General features: G+C 36.2%; 2 protein-coding genes across 2 annotated transcripts; one reads left to right on the forward strand and one right to left on the reverse strand.

Moving 5' to 3' along the window:
* Positions 1-7,308: 7,308 nt before the first annotated feature.
* Positions 7,309-12,928, forward strand: LOC104611421 (transmembrane 9 superfamily member 2-like). Its single transcript, XM_010278444.2, has 8 exons — positions 7,309-7,601; positions 7,691-7,995; positions 8,836-8,876; positions 8,968-9,553; positions 9,679-9,816; positions 11,142-11,298; positions 11,405-11,889; positions 12,448-12,928. The coding sequence occupies exons 2-8, from the start codon at positions 7,850-7,852 to the stop codon at positions 12,665-12,667; spliced, it is 1,773 nt and encodes a 590-aa protein (XP_010276746.1). The 5' UTR covers positions 7,309-7,601; positions 7,691-7,849; the 3' UTR covers positions 12,668-12,928.
* Positions 12,929-14,990: 2,062 nt separating this feature from the next.
* LOC104611422 (uncharacterized) lies at positions 14,991-15,922 on the reverse strand. The gene has a single exon (XM_010278446.2). The coding sequence runs from the start codon at positions 15,890-15,892 to the stop codon at positions 15,338-15,340; it is 555 nt and encodes a 184-aa protein (XP_010276748.1). The 5' UTR covers positions 15,893-15,922; the 3' UTR covers positions 14,991-15,337.
* Between the last annotated feature and the right edge of the window lie 1,034 nt (positions 15,923-16,956).

Below are 16,956 nucleotides of genomic sequence, written 5' to 3' on the forward strand. Positions count from 1 at the left end.
CATTTGGGTATTGGACTCTCGAATCTTAAAATCAAGCATTTGTTTATCTAGAGATTAGTTAAGAGTAATAAGAGAAATTTTAGGAGAGGGATGTGTAATAAGAAAGATTAGTTAAGAGTAATTGGGATGTGTCATAAAGAGAGGGGAAAGGGAGAGGGGGGAGCCACATGGCCTACATGAGAGGGATGAGAAGGGGAAAGGTATATGTGTGTAAAATGAAATTGTAGTAGGTGACTTATGACAATATCAATTGGGCCAAGTGGTACCAATTCCAACCCAAACTATTTTCGGGTTACATGTTATGAGATAAATTTATGTTTACTTTATTATTTATCTTAATTTTTACTATTTTTGTTACATTTTATTAGTTTTATCACTCTTAAATGCGATGTATATTTTTTGTTAAGTGACATACACGAGTCTTGGGACATTTGTAATGGTGCAAAGCTAAATGCTATCCATCTTAGCATCGTTCTTGGGTTATGTATTGTCTAATAAATTAAAAATCCAAAAATCTAGAAGAGATTGTAGAGAACAAGTTACTTGTTTAACTATTAAGTGAAACTTAAATTTTTTATTTTAATTAAATTATGTTTTTAATCAATTTTAAATTAAAAAATATTTTTTCTAAGTTCATTAACACTTTTTTATTATGCTACTTTTTATTAAGAAATTAAATTTTAATTTTTTTTATAATTTTTGTAAATTTAATTTTACTAATCTTAGAATGAGTGAAAAAGACTAAATTATTTAACTTGTTTCAATTAATAAGTTACTTAATAAGTTAATCATATAAAGTAAGTTTCTATCTTTTAATTTCCTCTTTTTTATTTTTCAGTTATTTTCTAAATTTTAATATTTTCTTGATAAATTTTACTTTTAATATGTCAAAAATGTTCCTATTTTTAATGAAAAATTTCTTATTTTATTAGTTAATTAAAAATTATTTTCTAATTTGTTTGTTGTTGTTTTCTTATTTTTAGAAAGTTTTCCTTATTTACTCATTTTTTTGTTATTTTCCTATTTTTATTTGTTATTTTCTAATTAACAAAATTATTTTTGTGAAGAAAAAAGGGGTGACATGTGGCAACATGTGAGGATTGGAAAAGGGGAACAGAGAGAGAAAGAGAGAGAATTAAGAAGAAAGCAGGAAAGGGGATGGATAATGTGGACAACCTTGCTTTATAGTTTATATATAATTATAGTTATCATACAAAATGATGCCGTGTGATACCTATCACTACTTTAAACCTTATCATCTTGTTAACTCAAATATAAAGAGGGGAAATTAGACCCTAAATTTCATTAAAACTTATATAAAAACTGTTCTTTTTTTCGTAGGGCATAAATCCTTCTAGCTGAATTCATCACATGCTGGACAGGTGGCACACACAACAGTTGTACTCTCAGCACCAATGGCAGTATTTTATATATATATATATATATATATAAGATTATAAGAAATAAGCATAAGGAATCTTATACATCTTATCTTCTACCCAATTTTTGGGTCAATGGCTTCATGATCCGGTTCGAACGGATGGCCTGTTCTAACAATAAAAATTATAAGCAAAAATTATGGAATCATTTTGGTAACTAGTTTTTGGGTTGATGGTTCAATCATTCAGTTCAAACGGATGGTCCGTTCTAACAATAAAAATTACAGGAAAAAAATTGAGTGTGTGAGGTCCATTAAGTAGTATCATATGTGTTATGTCATTCAAGCGTGTGACTCATATGACCTGAAAACGGAATCATTTTGGTCACCAGTTTTTGGGTTGATAGTTCAACCGTTTGGTTCGAACGGATGGCCCGTTTTGACAACAAAAATTAAAAATAAATAAAAAATGATGAAAACCATTGTATGGGTCGACGGTTCGACCGCTCGGGTCAATGGGTCGTTAACCGATTCAATGGTATTTGGCCAAGGACCGGGATTGGGGTAAAACGGAACCAGTTGCCTGGATGGTTCCCAATTAAAAAAATAAAAAATGGCAGTTTGATCATCCGGTTCAAATAGATGGCCTGTTATGACAACAAAAATTACAAGCAAAAGATTTAGTGTGTGAGGTCCACTAAGCAGTATCATACGTGTTATGTCATTCAAGTGCGTGACTCATACAAATTGAAAATGGAATTGTTCTGGCCACTGGTTTTCGGGTTGACGGTTCGACTGTCGGGTTTGAATGAACGGCCCATTCTGACAACAAAAATAAAAAAAATAAAAAATGGCCAAAAACATTGAACGGGTCGACAGGTCGATCGCTCGGGTCAATGAGTCATTGACCAATTCAACGTTTTTTGGCCAAGGACCAGGATTGGGATAAAATGGAACCAGTTGCCTGGACAATTCCTAAATAGAAAATAAAAAAGTGGCAAAAAACCATTGAATGGGTCAACGAGTCAACAGTTCAACCACTCGGGTCAAAGGGTCGTCGACCGATTCAACAGTTTTTGGCCAGGGACCGGGATTGGGGTAAAATGGAACTGGTTGCCTAGACGGTTCCTGTGCCGAAATCTCCATCCGTTTGCGTCAATGACGGTTCAAAAACCATGGTTTTATATGCTTTTGGATTTTCACTATTCAAAGGTTTCTTCTAATGTGGGCTTTATTCAAGCATCTGCAATATGTTCATTTTTTTTTTCATTTTCTGTTTTTTTTTTTATGTTTGGTCTTTTTCTTCAAGATCCTCCAAAATGGTCTAGGGTTTACCTCCATTTATTTCTTCCATTTTGTTTTTTCTTTGAGTTTTCTTGTGCAATGTTTTTTTTTTCTTTATTTTCTTACAAGATGATCTGCTTTGTCTCTTTCTTTGATTGCATGTATGTTTAGCTCCGCTCAAAGTGGAACTTTGGACTCGATTTTCTAATTTTTTCCCTTGGTTTTTCTAGTTTGGTGGATTTACTGCCAAATTTTTTTCTGTGTTTAAGGTCACTTTGGATTTATCTTTCAAGGTTTTGGAATCCCTTGCAATGTCCACCCTTCCCATGGCTATGACTACAAAGTTATTTCATCTAATTATTGACATCTAGAAAAAAAAAAGACTAGGAAATAGAACTGTTCTGGCCACTGGTTTCCAGGTCGACAATTCGACCGTCTAGTTCGAATGGATGGCCTGTTCTGACAACAAAAATTAGAAATAAAAAATAGCAAAAAACCCATTGAACGGGTTGACGGGTTGACGGGTTGATGGTTCGACCACTCGGGTCAACGGGTCATTGATTGATTCAATGATTTTTGGCTAGGGACCGGGTTTGGGGTAAAACAGAACTGGTTCCCTGGATGGTTCATAGGCCGAACAGTCCTACTGTCCGGGTCAACTAGGAGTTCTCAATGTGAAACAAAAGACAATTATGAAGTAGAACTTAGAACTATCACTGTATGATCGTGTTCTTTTATATGAGATGCTTTGCTAAAACAATATTTAAAAAACGAGCACATGATGATCTTTTTTAAGTATTTATATGAGTTTCAAGACTTGAGTACTTATAGTTGCAAGTTTCTTATTAAGAAACCATTGTCTTTTTTAATGTAACAAATAACAATGTTACAATTACATTCCAGCCTCTATAAAGCAGGGGCCCCTCCGCTAGTATAACTAAAACATAGAAAATTTATGGGTCATAAAACCGGAAAATACAATACTTGGGTGCTACCCTCTTGGAGGACAAGAGTCCTACTAGGGTTAAAATCTGAAAATTAAGAGGTGGTAGAACACATGTCTAACAACAATGAGATTCCCTTCTAGCGATAGGGGTGTTCACAAGTCGGGTTGGGTTGGTTTGAGTCATTTTTTTTCAACCGGCCCGACCTAGTCGGTTTACTCATTGGCTAAACCAAAACCGACTGACCCTAAAGCAAAATTGACCCAAACATGAAGGGTTGGTTTGGGTTGGTTTATTGATTTAGTCGGTTTTTATACATGTTTTAAACTAAAATATCTATTTATATTAAATTTTATTTCTTTTTAGTTTTTATGCAAAACCAAAATATATATTTAAATCGATTAATTTTTTATGCAAAACTGATTTTTTTGTCAATATATATTTAAATTTATACAAAACTGAATTAAATATTGTACCATTGTATTATATTTGTATTGGTTTTACGTTTTTGGTTTTTACCATAAATAACCAATTTTTTTTAAAGTTCAAACAAAACACAAATAAAATATATCAACATTTAACATATATGGCAGGGACTAATAAATAATTACTTAAAAATATAGGATCTGTTTGGTTCAGTTTAGCTTTGATTTTCATACATGAAAACCAAAACTGAACCAAGTTATCAGTTTATTTTTTCATACAAACCGAAACCGACTAGTGATTTTGAAGAACCGACCAACTTGAGTTGGGTCGAGCCGATTTGATCGATTTGACATTCAATGTAAACACCCCTATCCAACGAAAACTCTATACATACCATAAAAGCATAAAAATCTCATCCCATGAATTTGAAATAAATGTTATTGCCCCATCAACCTATCATCGTATTCACAACTACATAATAATTACAAGTACATCCGATGCTTAGAGAGAGAGAGCTTTCCAAGTGTGCAATTCAGGCAGCAGTTAATAACTCGCTGATATTCCTCGACAGAATTTGGAGGGAGAATAAAAAATGGATGGAATTGTATGCATGCTCAATCTTCTTTCTCATATTGTACTCTTGAAATATATCAATAATGCTCAATACACAATGGGTTTCCCTTTTGCACTTTTAGAAAGCTTATTCAGTTATCTATCCAACAAGGTCAAGAGAATTTGCACATGATTTGAGCAAGTAATAACTAATTTACAAATTAAATAGGATATAGGTCTTGGACTGGATTATTTTGATTCTTTCAGGATTTTCCTTTTATTTATTTTTTTATCAATGGATGATATTGAATTCATTGGTTTAAGCTGGTGTTAGGGTTTTGATTTCTTATAAATTATAAACCCACTAACCGAGGAGTGGTTCGTTCTGGCTTTAATACGAAATTGGTTCTTGCAACCACCAATTTAAGGAAAGGAAGAGGTTATTAGTGATGCGTGAGACAAAATTCCAATGTATACATAACATTGTAAACAGGTCTTTCTTTTGTTATTGAAAGGAAATAATGCCTTATGTTCCATTGATTAATAACTCTTGCATTTTCTTGGACTAACATCGCTTATAAGGTCCATTTCTTTTTAGTGCCATGCCCGTTGTTTTGTTAAATTACGAACACTTAAATAATTTATTCTGGTTCTGCATGCTTCTGGCAGTAATAATCTGAATCGTAATTATTTATGGAAAAGTATGGACAGATCCATTGTAAAATTCTGATTTTCACTGTAGATCTACAATATTTCAAAATATCAATTACCCCCATCTTATGTATCATTGCCCACCTGTGAATTGATATCAATTCTGAGCTAGCACCTACTCCAACTATATTTTGGGCTTATGAATTTTGACCCTGGGCTGAACCGTCATTCTTACAATTATTTTCTACTAGATTTAGCCCATACATAAATGAAGTTAAGCGAAATGTCCTATTTATTATGTGGTAGAGGACCATTGGGTTCAAACTTGCCACATGTAACAAGCGTGGTATGGAAAATTTTGTAGACAGGTGAAGAGACCAAACTCCAAACCCACTTAGGCTGCATTTGGCATTCATTATTTTAAAGACTTATCTTCTTTTTGCGGTTAAAATGAGTACTGAGTTTTTTAACTGCAAAAAAGAGATAAATCCTTAAAATAAGGAATGCCAAATGCAGCATTAAAGCACTAACTGGACAAATGTATGCGTTTTCTATATTCATGAAACTTAGATGGAAAGTGGAATTTAGTTGCATTTTTATAATTTTTACCTTTCTTTCATTTTCTTTTCCTTTCCAAATTTCCTGAAAATTAAAACTTAAAAGTAATTAAGAAAATAAATGAAAGTGACATGAACACTAGGAATGGTCATCTCAGTTTGGTCTGGAAATTCCGTGCTTGGGTTTAGGTTATGTTTAAGCTCAGTCTGGGCCCATCAAGTTCATATATATCAGGGTCAGGCCTGGTCTTAATACTTCAAGCTTAGCCTGTCTATATATATTTAAACATATGTATTTTATGCATAATGTATGCAATATCTATATATATTATTTTATGTAAAATTATATATTTATTTATAAATATTACAAGTGTAACTTATAATATATAATATATAAAATAAATATTTAACATAAAATACTTTATATGTGTAATATTTTAAATAATAAATGTAGGCGCGGAATCAGGCCCAACCCATCCATGATCACCCTAAATTCAATGCCCTCTTCATTTTTTATTGGGCTTCAGATCCACTTGTCTAAAATTACTAAATTAGGAGAATTCAATTTCAAAAGGATCCATACCATATGGCATAATGTTTAGATCCTTTAAAGCTATGTTTGGTTTGAAGGAAAAACCAAAAAAAGGAAGAGAAAGGTAGAGAAGCCTATACAAGATTTGTAAAGGTTTTTTTACCTTTCCCTACTTTTTCCTTCAAACCAAACACAGCATAAATATACAGGCATTAGTGTATTGAGTTAAAATTTGCATCTTATCGGGTCGGGTCCTGGGTATGACGTAGTGGGTTCTGAAACCGATCTACTAAATAATTGGAACTAGTCAAGTTTGTGAAATTTGACTAAATTTAATATATATATAGATTAATAAATGTAAAGGCAAAAAAAGGTGTATGAAATATTTTAATCAGATTGCCGATTAAGGTGACCCTGTTCCTGGCAAAATTAGTTCGTGGATCTAAATTGGACTGGACTATCTTCTGGCCTAGGCCCAAGCCAGTTCTGGCTCGACTAATCGGACTAGATATGTTTGTTGTTTGTGTTTTTTTTTTTTTTTTGATAAGTGAAGACTGCTGTTTGTTAAATTGGTTACCAACATCGACACCTCTGGTAGTTTGAAATCGGATTCAGTGCTTACAAGATTATGTTTACACGATTGGCATAGTTTCTTACAGTCTGAGATATTCTTAATACAAGGCTGTTAAAGTGGTGTGGGAACAGATTTGCCATGATGAAAGCCGATTTCGATAAAAAGACGTACAAGTATCTGAGATATTCTCAAGGCTGCAAAAGACCGTGCGAATGACGTGAACGCGGGCGGTATCGTGAGCACTGAAGTCGATCTCGTTTAGTTTGATGTTTGAACCTGACTCCAACGGTCCAATAAATTAGTTGTATATGGACAAGGCCCACTTGCCCGCTCCGTTTCTATTTCTAACCACAATCCAAATGGATCCAAGTTGACGTCCGAACAGGTCCTAAAGATTTTGTAGAGAAAGGCAGAGCGAAAGCTTTTGCCCGCGAAAAAACAGGAGCTCAGTAGCTACCTCTGTTCTGTTTTAAATCAAAATTTTCTCAGTTTCCTTCAAATCTTCTCTCTCTCTCTCTCTCTCGTTAACCAAACTTCTGCACCCACCAACATCCAAGTAATCTCTCAAGAGCCTTTCTTTTGGTTGTATGATGTATCAAGTCAAGGCTGAAGGCTCCTTGGTTTGCTAGATCTACCATCTTCTTTCTCGAATTCGTGTAATTTAAAATTTTCAATCCGAATACATTCCTTTTGTACATTTGAGGTTAGTAGCTTTATTTCTTTGTTGAAATATGATCTTCACTTGTCCAGTAACAACTAACAACATATTAAGTTTCTCCCTCCATTTCCCAGATCTGCTCTACGAGTTGTTCATTATTTTTTTCCTGCAAATTGGAGGTTTTATTTATGAAATTTCCTCCTTTATGACATTATCTCGGCTGGGTCTTTACGAATATTACCGGGAGAAAAGGAAAGTTATGATTTTGTAGTAAATTTCTTGGCTTAGTAACTATGGTGATCAAAATGGCGGGAGCTGTTGTTGTTCTTTTACTGGTTTCTGGCCTCAGAGTGGAAGCAGATGGATCGAATCACAAATACAAGGAGAGAGACCTTGTCCCCCTATATGCAAACAAAGTGGGTCCTTTCCACAATCCAAGGTAAGTATCGCTTTTATTTTAAAAGTAATAAGACGAATCTTTCATGTGCTCTACTTATTTAATCCTAATCCTTTTAATGCAGAAAATCATTTTGGTTTCTGGATATTGCTGTATATGTGGACATGCTTTCCTTTATTAATACAACAAAAACTATGTTATACTTTTAACAACTGTAGATGAATCTACGTTTTCTGTTTTTCTATTCTCCGATAGAAAAAGGGGAAAAAAGAGAACAAAAGTTGTCATACCCTTCAGCCATAAGTGTGTAGGAGAAAAGAAATAAAAAATCCTTGTTATGCATATGTTACATTGTTAATGGTTTAAATTGATTACTTAACAGACTGATCAGGCTTGCAGTTCAATGAGCTTCAGCTCCGTTGAAGTCTTCATTCTGCAAATGTCAATGGTCCATCCTCAATAACCTCTTTTACTGGAGAAGAAATGAAGCCACAACATGGTCTACTAACATACAATGATACACCTGAGGCCCCTTATGTTATGTATGTTAAGTTCAGAGACAATAGATGACTGTTAAAATAGGCAGGTGCTTGATCATTTAAGTGGCACTCAGAAACGCAGGCAGTTGCAATTTCTCATTTGACCTGGGCATGCATCACTCATCTGTGTGGTGCACAGGCATTTAACTGTTACCTAAAAGATCCTTACATGGGATATTGACAACAGTGATTAAATTTCATTTTGTTAGTACTGTTTGGTGGTTGCATATTCTTAGTGGGCATCATCAATAATTCTTACTAGTTCAGTCTAACTTTCGAAATTTGAAATTTTCTTTATCCTCATTGGGATTGCTCTGTGATGGGATATTTGATGCTTCTGCAGCGAGACATATCGGTACTATGACCTTCCATTCTGTTCACCAGGTTTGTCACCATTATAAACTTTTTCCCATTTCTAAATTACAATATTTATGGATTAACTTTCCTGTTTGATCCCTTTCTTTAATCACATTAGATCACGTGAAGGAGAAGAGGGAGGCTCTTGGAGAAGTACTAAATGGTGATCGCTTGGTTGATGCACCATATGAGTTGAACTTTCGGGTGGACAAGCAATCCAAAATCATCTGCCAGAAAAAATTAACAAAAGAGGAAGTTGCTCAGCTCAGGACTGCTGTATTGAAGGACTATTACTTCCAGATGTATTATGATGACTTGCCCTTCTGGGGGTTTGTAGGCAAGGTTGAAAAGGATAATAAGGAGGATCCTAACGAGTATAAATACCTTCTGTTTAAACACATCCATTTTGATGTTCTTTATAACAATGACCGTGTCATAGAGATCAATGCTCAGACTGACCCAAATCTGTCTGCGGACATCACAGAGGACAAGGAAGTTGTCGTTGATTTTACATATTCAGTTAATTGGAAAGAGACTGATATTCCTTTTGAGAAGAGGATGGACAAATACTCAAAATCCTCGTCAATGCCACAGCACTTAGAGATTCATTGGTTCTCAATAATAAATTCTTGTGTGACTGTGCTCCTCCTGACTGGGTTCCTTGCTACTATTCTTATGCGGGTGCTCAAGAATGATTTTATTAAGTAAGAGACACCAAAATCTCTCTCTCTCTCTCTCTCCACTCATACACACACATTCCCACAGGATGGGCCATTCCATGTATTTTGCAATTAATTATGAATTTATTGACTTGTTTCTCATGCTAAAGATATTCACATGATGAAGAATCGGTTGATGACCAAGAAGAGACTGGATGGAAGTACATTCATGGTGATGTCTTTCGATTCCCGAAACACAAGTCCCTATTTTCAGCAGTTCTGGGTTCAGGAACTCAACTTCTAGCTATGTAAGTACTCTTTTAGGAGGCTTTTACATTACATTTATTTAGAGTGTTCTATGGACTAAAAACATGGATTTCAAGTTCTGACATCTTCTTCGTTTTAAATTTTAAATCTTTCTTTTTCTTTTTGATGCTTTGTTATCAGACCTATAAACTGTAAAAATTTGAAACCAGCTAGTCCCTTCATGAAGTTAGAATATTTATTGCAACTATCGGTAAAACTGAAACTAAAACACTAAATGCAATTATAATACTTTTGAGTTTTCTGCTGACACACAAAGCATATGGATGGGTAGATTGATATATTCTATAACCTCTATGACCTTGGTGAAAATTTGTGTGTTAATGCATGGACATGGAAAATGGTATCCGAATTGGGTCAATTATGCTACCATTAATCCTATCTATTCTTTCATCTGGAGGAATTATGTGATTGATTTGGACTGTCCATTAGACAGGAGACCTCTGGTTTGCCATGTAATTGAGTCTGCACCAGCCATATGCTCTACTTTCTGTTGGAGCTTTGAGCAGATGGTTTAGTCAAGGTTCAAAGTATCAATACGATATGCTCTGTATCAGGCATATCGTATTGTATCTGGGTATCTGATACACCTGTTTACAGGAAACCAACTTTTTTATTTATTAAATAATATAAAACATTCATAAAAATGAAATTAAAGAAAAATATAAAATGCGTGGTACATTTGGGTCATTGGGTGTATCAATACTTTAAACCATTATATTAGTCATCCAAAGCTTCAGTTTTCACAAGATAAGTCCATGGAAAAGTTCTAATGTGTGTATGTGTGAGGACTTTTGGGGTAAAACATGGAGAATTAGGACACTTTTGGATAAACTACCAAGCTCATTCTATGAAGTCATTGGAAGGAACTTATGAGTAGCTCTGATAGGTGAAAAAATGAGAGAAAGTAGACTAAGATGGTTTAGTCATGTGCATAGAAAACCATTTATAGAACCTGTAAGAAGAAGCAATCTGTTGCAAGTTTAAGGTGTTAGAAGGGCTAGGGGAAGACCAAAAAGGACATGAGTTGAAGTGGTAAGATGATTTAAGCGCTCATAATTTAACAATGGATATTGCATTATATGTTCATACATCTAGGTGACAACTGTCTGATACGTTTTAAGGTTAATGAACAACTGCAGTCGTGAAGGTTGTATGTTGAGTTCATGTTTTCACTTTAGACGTGCATGAATATGTCCCAGATTTTCTCAAAAAAAAAAAGAAAAGAAAAAAAAAGGAAAAATGCTCTTAGTTTTTTATCCCTGTGATATAAATTTCCTAATAATTGTTGTCTTTGTTGTTGCACCAGTGCACTGTTCATTTTCCTCCTTGCAATAGTTGGGGTGTTCTACCCATACAACAGGGGAGCTCTTTTCACAGCTCTGGTTGTCGTATATGCACTTACCTCTGGAATTGCAGGTTATACTGCTACATCCACATATTTACAACTAGAAGGAACTAACTGGGTAAATAAGTTGATTTTTTAGTGATTGTTTTTCATTAAAGGACTTGGTTATTTTTCTTTTGTACCTTATACTTCTTTCTTCTCTGTTCCTCCTACCCCTCTTTCAGGTGAGGAACTTATTGCTGACAAGTTGCTTATTCTGTGGACCTTTGTTCTTGACATTTTGCTTCCTCAACACTGTTGCTATTGTGTATAGTGCCACTGCAGCTTTACCATTTGGAACCATCTTGGTTATTCTTCTCATATGGACATTAGTAACTACACCTTTGCTTGTATTGGGTGGCATTGCTGGAAAAAACAGCAGCACAGAATTCCAAGCTCCATGTCATACTACAAAGTATCCCAGAGAAATCCCTCCATTGCCATGGTATAGGGGGACTATCCCTCAGATGGTAATGGCCGGGTTCCTTCCATTCAGTGCCATCTACATTGAGCTGTACTACATTTTTGCAAGCGTGTGGGGACACAAGATTTACACAATATACAGCATCCTCTTCATTGTCTTTATCATCCTCATCATTGTGACAGCATTCATCACTGTAGCATTGACATATTTTCAGCTTGCTGTTGAGGACCATGAGTGGTGGTGGAGGTAATTTACTTACATGCATAGACCACACATACAAATTTAACAACTTTGTAATGGTTAATTTTGGTAATGTTTTGTGGGAAAAAGATAAAAAAGAAAAACAAAAGAACAGGTAAATAAACAGAAGTAACAAAATATGAACATTCATTTCAGGCTTGAAACATGTGACAGATACTAGGGTTTCTTATTCTGCATATTTGAGGTGGCTTTGTTTTCCTGTGCTTGTATGTTTTCTTCTTCCTCCTTCAATATAGATCATTTGAGGACATGTTTTTCTTGGGAAGTTGGAACTTTAGAAGCATTACTTAATTATCCTGGGAAGTGACTTGAGTTTCTATGAAACCTATTTTACCCTATGTACTACTTGGATGTCTCAAAACCTTTTCTTGTTTTTACCATGCCTGGATGTTTTAATCCATGTAATGAAAAGTTGGGGTTGATTATTTACCAGTATTTCTAGGCTTTACCAGTTTTTGTTATTGTCTCATAGATTCCCTACTTTTTAGTTTTTAATTTGGTCTTTATTTTCTATGGGTTAATGGTTTGTAAACATCCACATAGGTCTGTTCTTTGTGGAGGCTCAACTGGTGTTTTCATCTATGGCTACTGCATATTCTACTATTTTGCAAGATCGGACATGTCAGGCTTCATGCAGACATCTTTCTTCTTTGGTTACATGGCCTGCATCTGTTATGGGTTCTTCCTCATGCTTGGGACTGTTGGTTTCCGTGCTTCCTTACTTTTTGTGCGACATATTTACCGTTCAATTAAGTGTGAATAGGCTTTTGATATGGCTACTTCCATCCTGCCAACTGTAGTTTACATGGTACTGAGTCAACATTGTAGAAGCCGTAGAGACAGCCCAGAATTTTTCTCAAGTTTACTGTTGCCAAATTTTCTTCTAAATAAGGAATATATTGTTTTATTTCACATCTGTGATTTATGATGATCCATTGCTTGGTGGAATGGTAAAACCAAAGGCTGTTAAAGTGTTCAAATATCAGTTCTAGTCTGAGAGCAGCCACTTTTGTACAAGAAAATGCCCTCTGAAGACCTCGGATAGCTAGGATCAATATTGGGTAATGACCTTTTTTTAATCTTGAATCTGTAATTTATGCCTTATTTTAACTTAGTTACTTTATTTCATTTTTCTCCCATAGAAGGTGGAGTTTCTTCATCTTTTAAGCTGTGTTTGGTTTGAAAGAAAAGGTAGGGAAAGGGAACTTGTACAGGTTTCCCTACATTTCCCTTCCTTTCCCTACCTTTTTCTTTCAAACCAGATACAACTTTAGTGGTTTTCAATGCCTTTAACAATGAGAAATTACCATTTTCATATTGAAGATGTCCAATAATTGAGTTTTGCTTGCGCAAAATTCAGAACTTCAATAAAATCCTATTTGCTTTTCTTACTCGGATAAAAACCCCAACAAGAGGCTTTTAAAGCGTCGGTTTGGATTACATTCTAGGTCTCAGCTCAGCTAAAAATCCAACTCTTCTTCCCCAGTTCCACCCTAACTCATGAAAAAGCTCCGGTTGGGCCTTGCCGGTTTTGGATCCAGTCTGCCCATATTGCAACCTAATCCTCATTAACTAGAATATTAATGAAAATGTGTAGAATTTACAAACATTAGTTTGATTACCATCGGCGTACATTGATGAACCTGGCAAACAGGTTGTCAGTCCAAAACCAGAGTCATGATTCAACAACAAAAGCCATTATTTGCAAGAGCAGATTGGTTGATGCCATTACGTCGTCCTGTATGTAACACTGATCAAATTTCTTACATTCAGACCGGTTTAAATTGGGGTTGAACCCTCGTCATTCTGTTTCCCATTCTATGGTTCAAACTTCAGAGGATTGATACGTATTATACCATATTGTCTGATATGTAACGATTTTTGAGGTTGTTGACACGCTATATATAAGAAATTTAAGACATAAATTACCAATAATCGTGCATTACTGATAAACTGAAAGGCATTGACTGAAATTTAGGGCCCATTTGGTTTGCAGGGTAGGGGTTCAGTATCAAATTCGGAATGGGTCATTCCAGTTTCAACTGTTTGGTTGAACAGAATCAGAATTCCATTCCCCCATTTCCCTCCGATGGGAATGAAATCCCATTCCAGCTTATGCTTATCATACTTTGGTTCAAGGTTCAAAATTTGATATGATATACCCCATATTAAGCATATCGTATTGTGTTGTTGGTTTAACGATACACTCCCCTTACAGGGGTCGTATTGGGGTGTGACCTGGTTCAGGGGGACCAGCCTTAGACTGACCCCTCTGAACCAGTTTCAAAAAAAAAAGGATGGGCAAGCTTCAATACAGGCCGACCCCTGTCAGTGTATTGGCCTGTATCGATATTTTAAACCTTGCTTTGATCCATGCATATCATATCAAACTAAACATGCCAGCGATCCATATATACATTTGCCAGATGTACCAGTGTGCTTACTTCCTATTCGATTTTGCAGCCTGTTATACTTGTACATAGCCTCTTTGTAACCTTATTCATCCATTTTCATGTGCATAAATTTGCTTAAATGAATAAAGGGTTGGGAGGGGTGAAATGGGCTGGCGTTGGCAGATTCAAACCCATATTGTCACACTTTGACGAAGAATGTCTTGTATTAAAAAGTATGGTTTTCAAAACTGGACTAGACCGGGCGGTCGGACTGGAAAAACTGGGGACAGGTCAGGTGACCAGTTCCAGTTTTCCCTAAAACCGGATTTTTGCCAAATTTGGTCAGCAAATCACTGACCCAGGCAGTTGAACCGTTTGACGGTTTTGATCGTATTTTATGTTTTTGTCAGAATGGACTATTTGTTCGATTGGAATGATCAAACCGTTTGACCCGAAAACCGGACCCCTGACCGGTTCGTTGTCCAAATCGGTTTTAAAAACCTTATTAAAAGAATGAGGATACAACACTATGAGAAGGATTTCCTTGGGAGTATGCTCAATACATCCAACCATGTACATTAATCCGTTTGTTCTTATCTTCTTGATCATGTCTTCTTTGTTATTATTTGTTCTCTTCACAACAAGTTTGTCAGTTTCCATTGCGCTAACCAAATGTTCCCTAATTGAAGAAGAAACATGTAATTAATCCACTAAAAATTATTACATTGCTCCATATATATAAATGCGTTACAACAAGGATTTTTATAAGGATTACATGCTAAACGAAACAGTACAACTAGGCATTTCCTCCAGCCACTTTATCTACCAAAAGGCTGGTCACCAATACATATGTATGATTTTGTGTTTTAAATAAAAAAAAAACAATTCCCAAGTCAGTGAAACTTGACATGAGAACTGTTTTTTCTTTAAACAAATACAAAAGTCATACATATTACCCACTAAGAAACTAAATAGGACGAACTAATAGTACGCATGAAAATGACAGAGGAGTAGAGAAATGAGAGCCGAAATAGCAGCAACTAAGCACATTGAAAGCCATCGGGGACCTTCTTTCCACATGCATTTACTAGCATACTGAAAGCCTGGGGCATGCCAATGTTGATACCCATGATACTGGCTTTGAGAGCTGTACACAGACACATCGCTACTTCGAGATCAGCCAGGCCTCCCAGCACGGCACAGCATGGGCCCTTCAGAGGGGCGCCGATGATTATCGGCGTCCCCAGTAAGTTGGTGCATGCACCCAACTTCAGCATGTCTCGTGGGCAGCTTCCAGGCTTCTTGTGGATGGGCGCCGGAGTCAATGGCGGAGCCCCAGCCCCAGGGGTTGGATACGTGGGGATGTATGGAACCGTGGGCGGAGTCTCAGCTGGGGTTGGATACGTGGGGACATATGGAACCGTGGGTGGAGTCTGAGGGGTTGGATAAGTGGGGATGTATGGAACCGTGGGCGTAGTCTTTGGGATGGGCTGAGTAGGAGGAGTGCATGGCAGCTTGTGAGATGACACAGAAATGAAGAAGAGAAGGTTAAGGAGGGTGAGAAAGGCAGACTCCTTGGAACCCATGAAAGTCATCTTACATGCAATGAAGTATGGAGCAAAGTCGTGAGCAATCTAACGTATTTATAGACAAATTTCTGTGCCGAGTTGAGAGCTGAGATGGTATATGTTGCACTGAGTAATGAATGAAGTAACCCTTTTTGTGGGTCTTCTTTTCTTTGAAAGCATCAGCCATGCATGTGACAGTGAAGGCCAAGATTTTCATGGCCACATAAAGCTAGCTAGGATGGTCGATGATGGTCCTAAGCCTTGTGAAGTATCTCAGTATCCCTTCTAACTGTTACGCATTAAGTACCACAATTGCCCACTTGCTGCTTTTGGTGGTTGTCTATCTATGTCCACCACCTCTCATGTTGATGTATTTGATGAATAGGGTCAAGGTGACCTAAAAGAAATATTTGTATTTGAATTTAAGCAGAAATATTGCTGGTTTTGCTACACATAGTAATGGGATTTGGAGGGAAGGAAAGTCTCTGTTTCATCTACTGTGCACATCTGGTGGTCTAGGGTACCACCAGGGGATCTGGCCCATCAGATGATCCTAATAAGTCCCCATGTCTCATTTCCTTTGGATAATCAGAATGGTGATCATATTCTATCAATAACTCCACATTATCAGTACCCATTTTTGGCCTAGATGATCAACCGCAGCTGTGCCAACAAATAGTTAGAATGAAAATGATTTTTCTGTTGCTCCATTTGGGGCAAGGTGCTGTGCTGGTTTGGGCAGACTTCATGTTGGCTATAACAAATCCATGGTGAAACAATGTGATTTGCCTGATTTAGCTTTATCCTACTTACAACTGCCGATCTAATATAAAAAACACTGTTCCATGATTGATGATTCCATCCTAGTCCTCCAATCTTAGGCTTTCTGAGTAGGGGTGACCATAAGCCGAGCTCTTCACAAGCTATTCGAGTTCGGCTTGTGAAAAGCTCAATTCGGCTCAGTTTCAATGGAGCTTCGAATCGAGCTTGAGCCTAATTTACAGGCTTGATTAATAAATGAGCCGAGCCAAGCTGAGCTCGGCTTGATTTGAAAAGATCCTTGATGGCTCGATTAGAGGAAAGAAACGAAC

The sequence above is a fragment of the Nelumbo nucifera genome, chromosome 3, assembly GCF_055504915.1.
Source record: "Nelumbo nucifera cultivar China Antique chromosome 3, China Antique-T2T, whole genome shotgun sequence".
Taxonomy (NCBI): domain Eukaryota; kingdom Viridiplantae; phylum Streptophyta; class Magnoliopsida; order Proteales; family Nelumbonaceae; genus Nelumbo; species Nelumbo nucifera.

Bases quoted from the DNA above. Each gene is read 5' to 3' on its own strand.
- LOC104611421 (XM_010278444.2), top strand. From the start codon at position 7,850: ATGGTGATCAAAATGGCGGGAGCTGTTGTTGTTCTTTTACTGGTTTCT. The intron at 8,877-8,967 runs GTTTGTCACCAT...TAATCACATTAG, and splicing joins CCTTCCATTCTGTTCACCAG to ATCACGTGAAGGAGAAGAGG. The intron at 9,554-9,678 runs GTAAGAGACACC...CTCATGCTAAAG, and splicing joins CTCAAGAATGATTTTATTAA to ATATTCACATGATGAAGAAT.
- LOC104611422 (XM_010278446.2), bottom strand. From the start codon at position 15,892: ATGACTTTCATGGGTTCCAAGGAGTCTGCCTTTCTCACCCTCCTTAAC.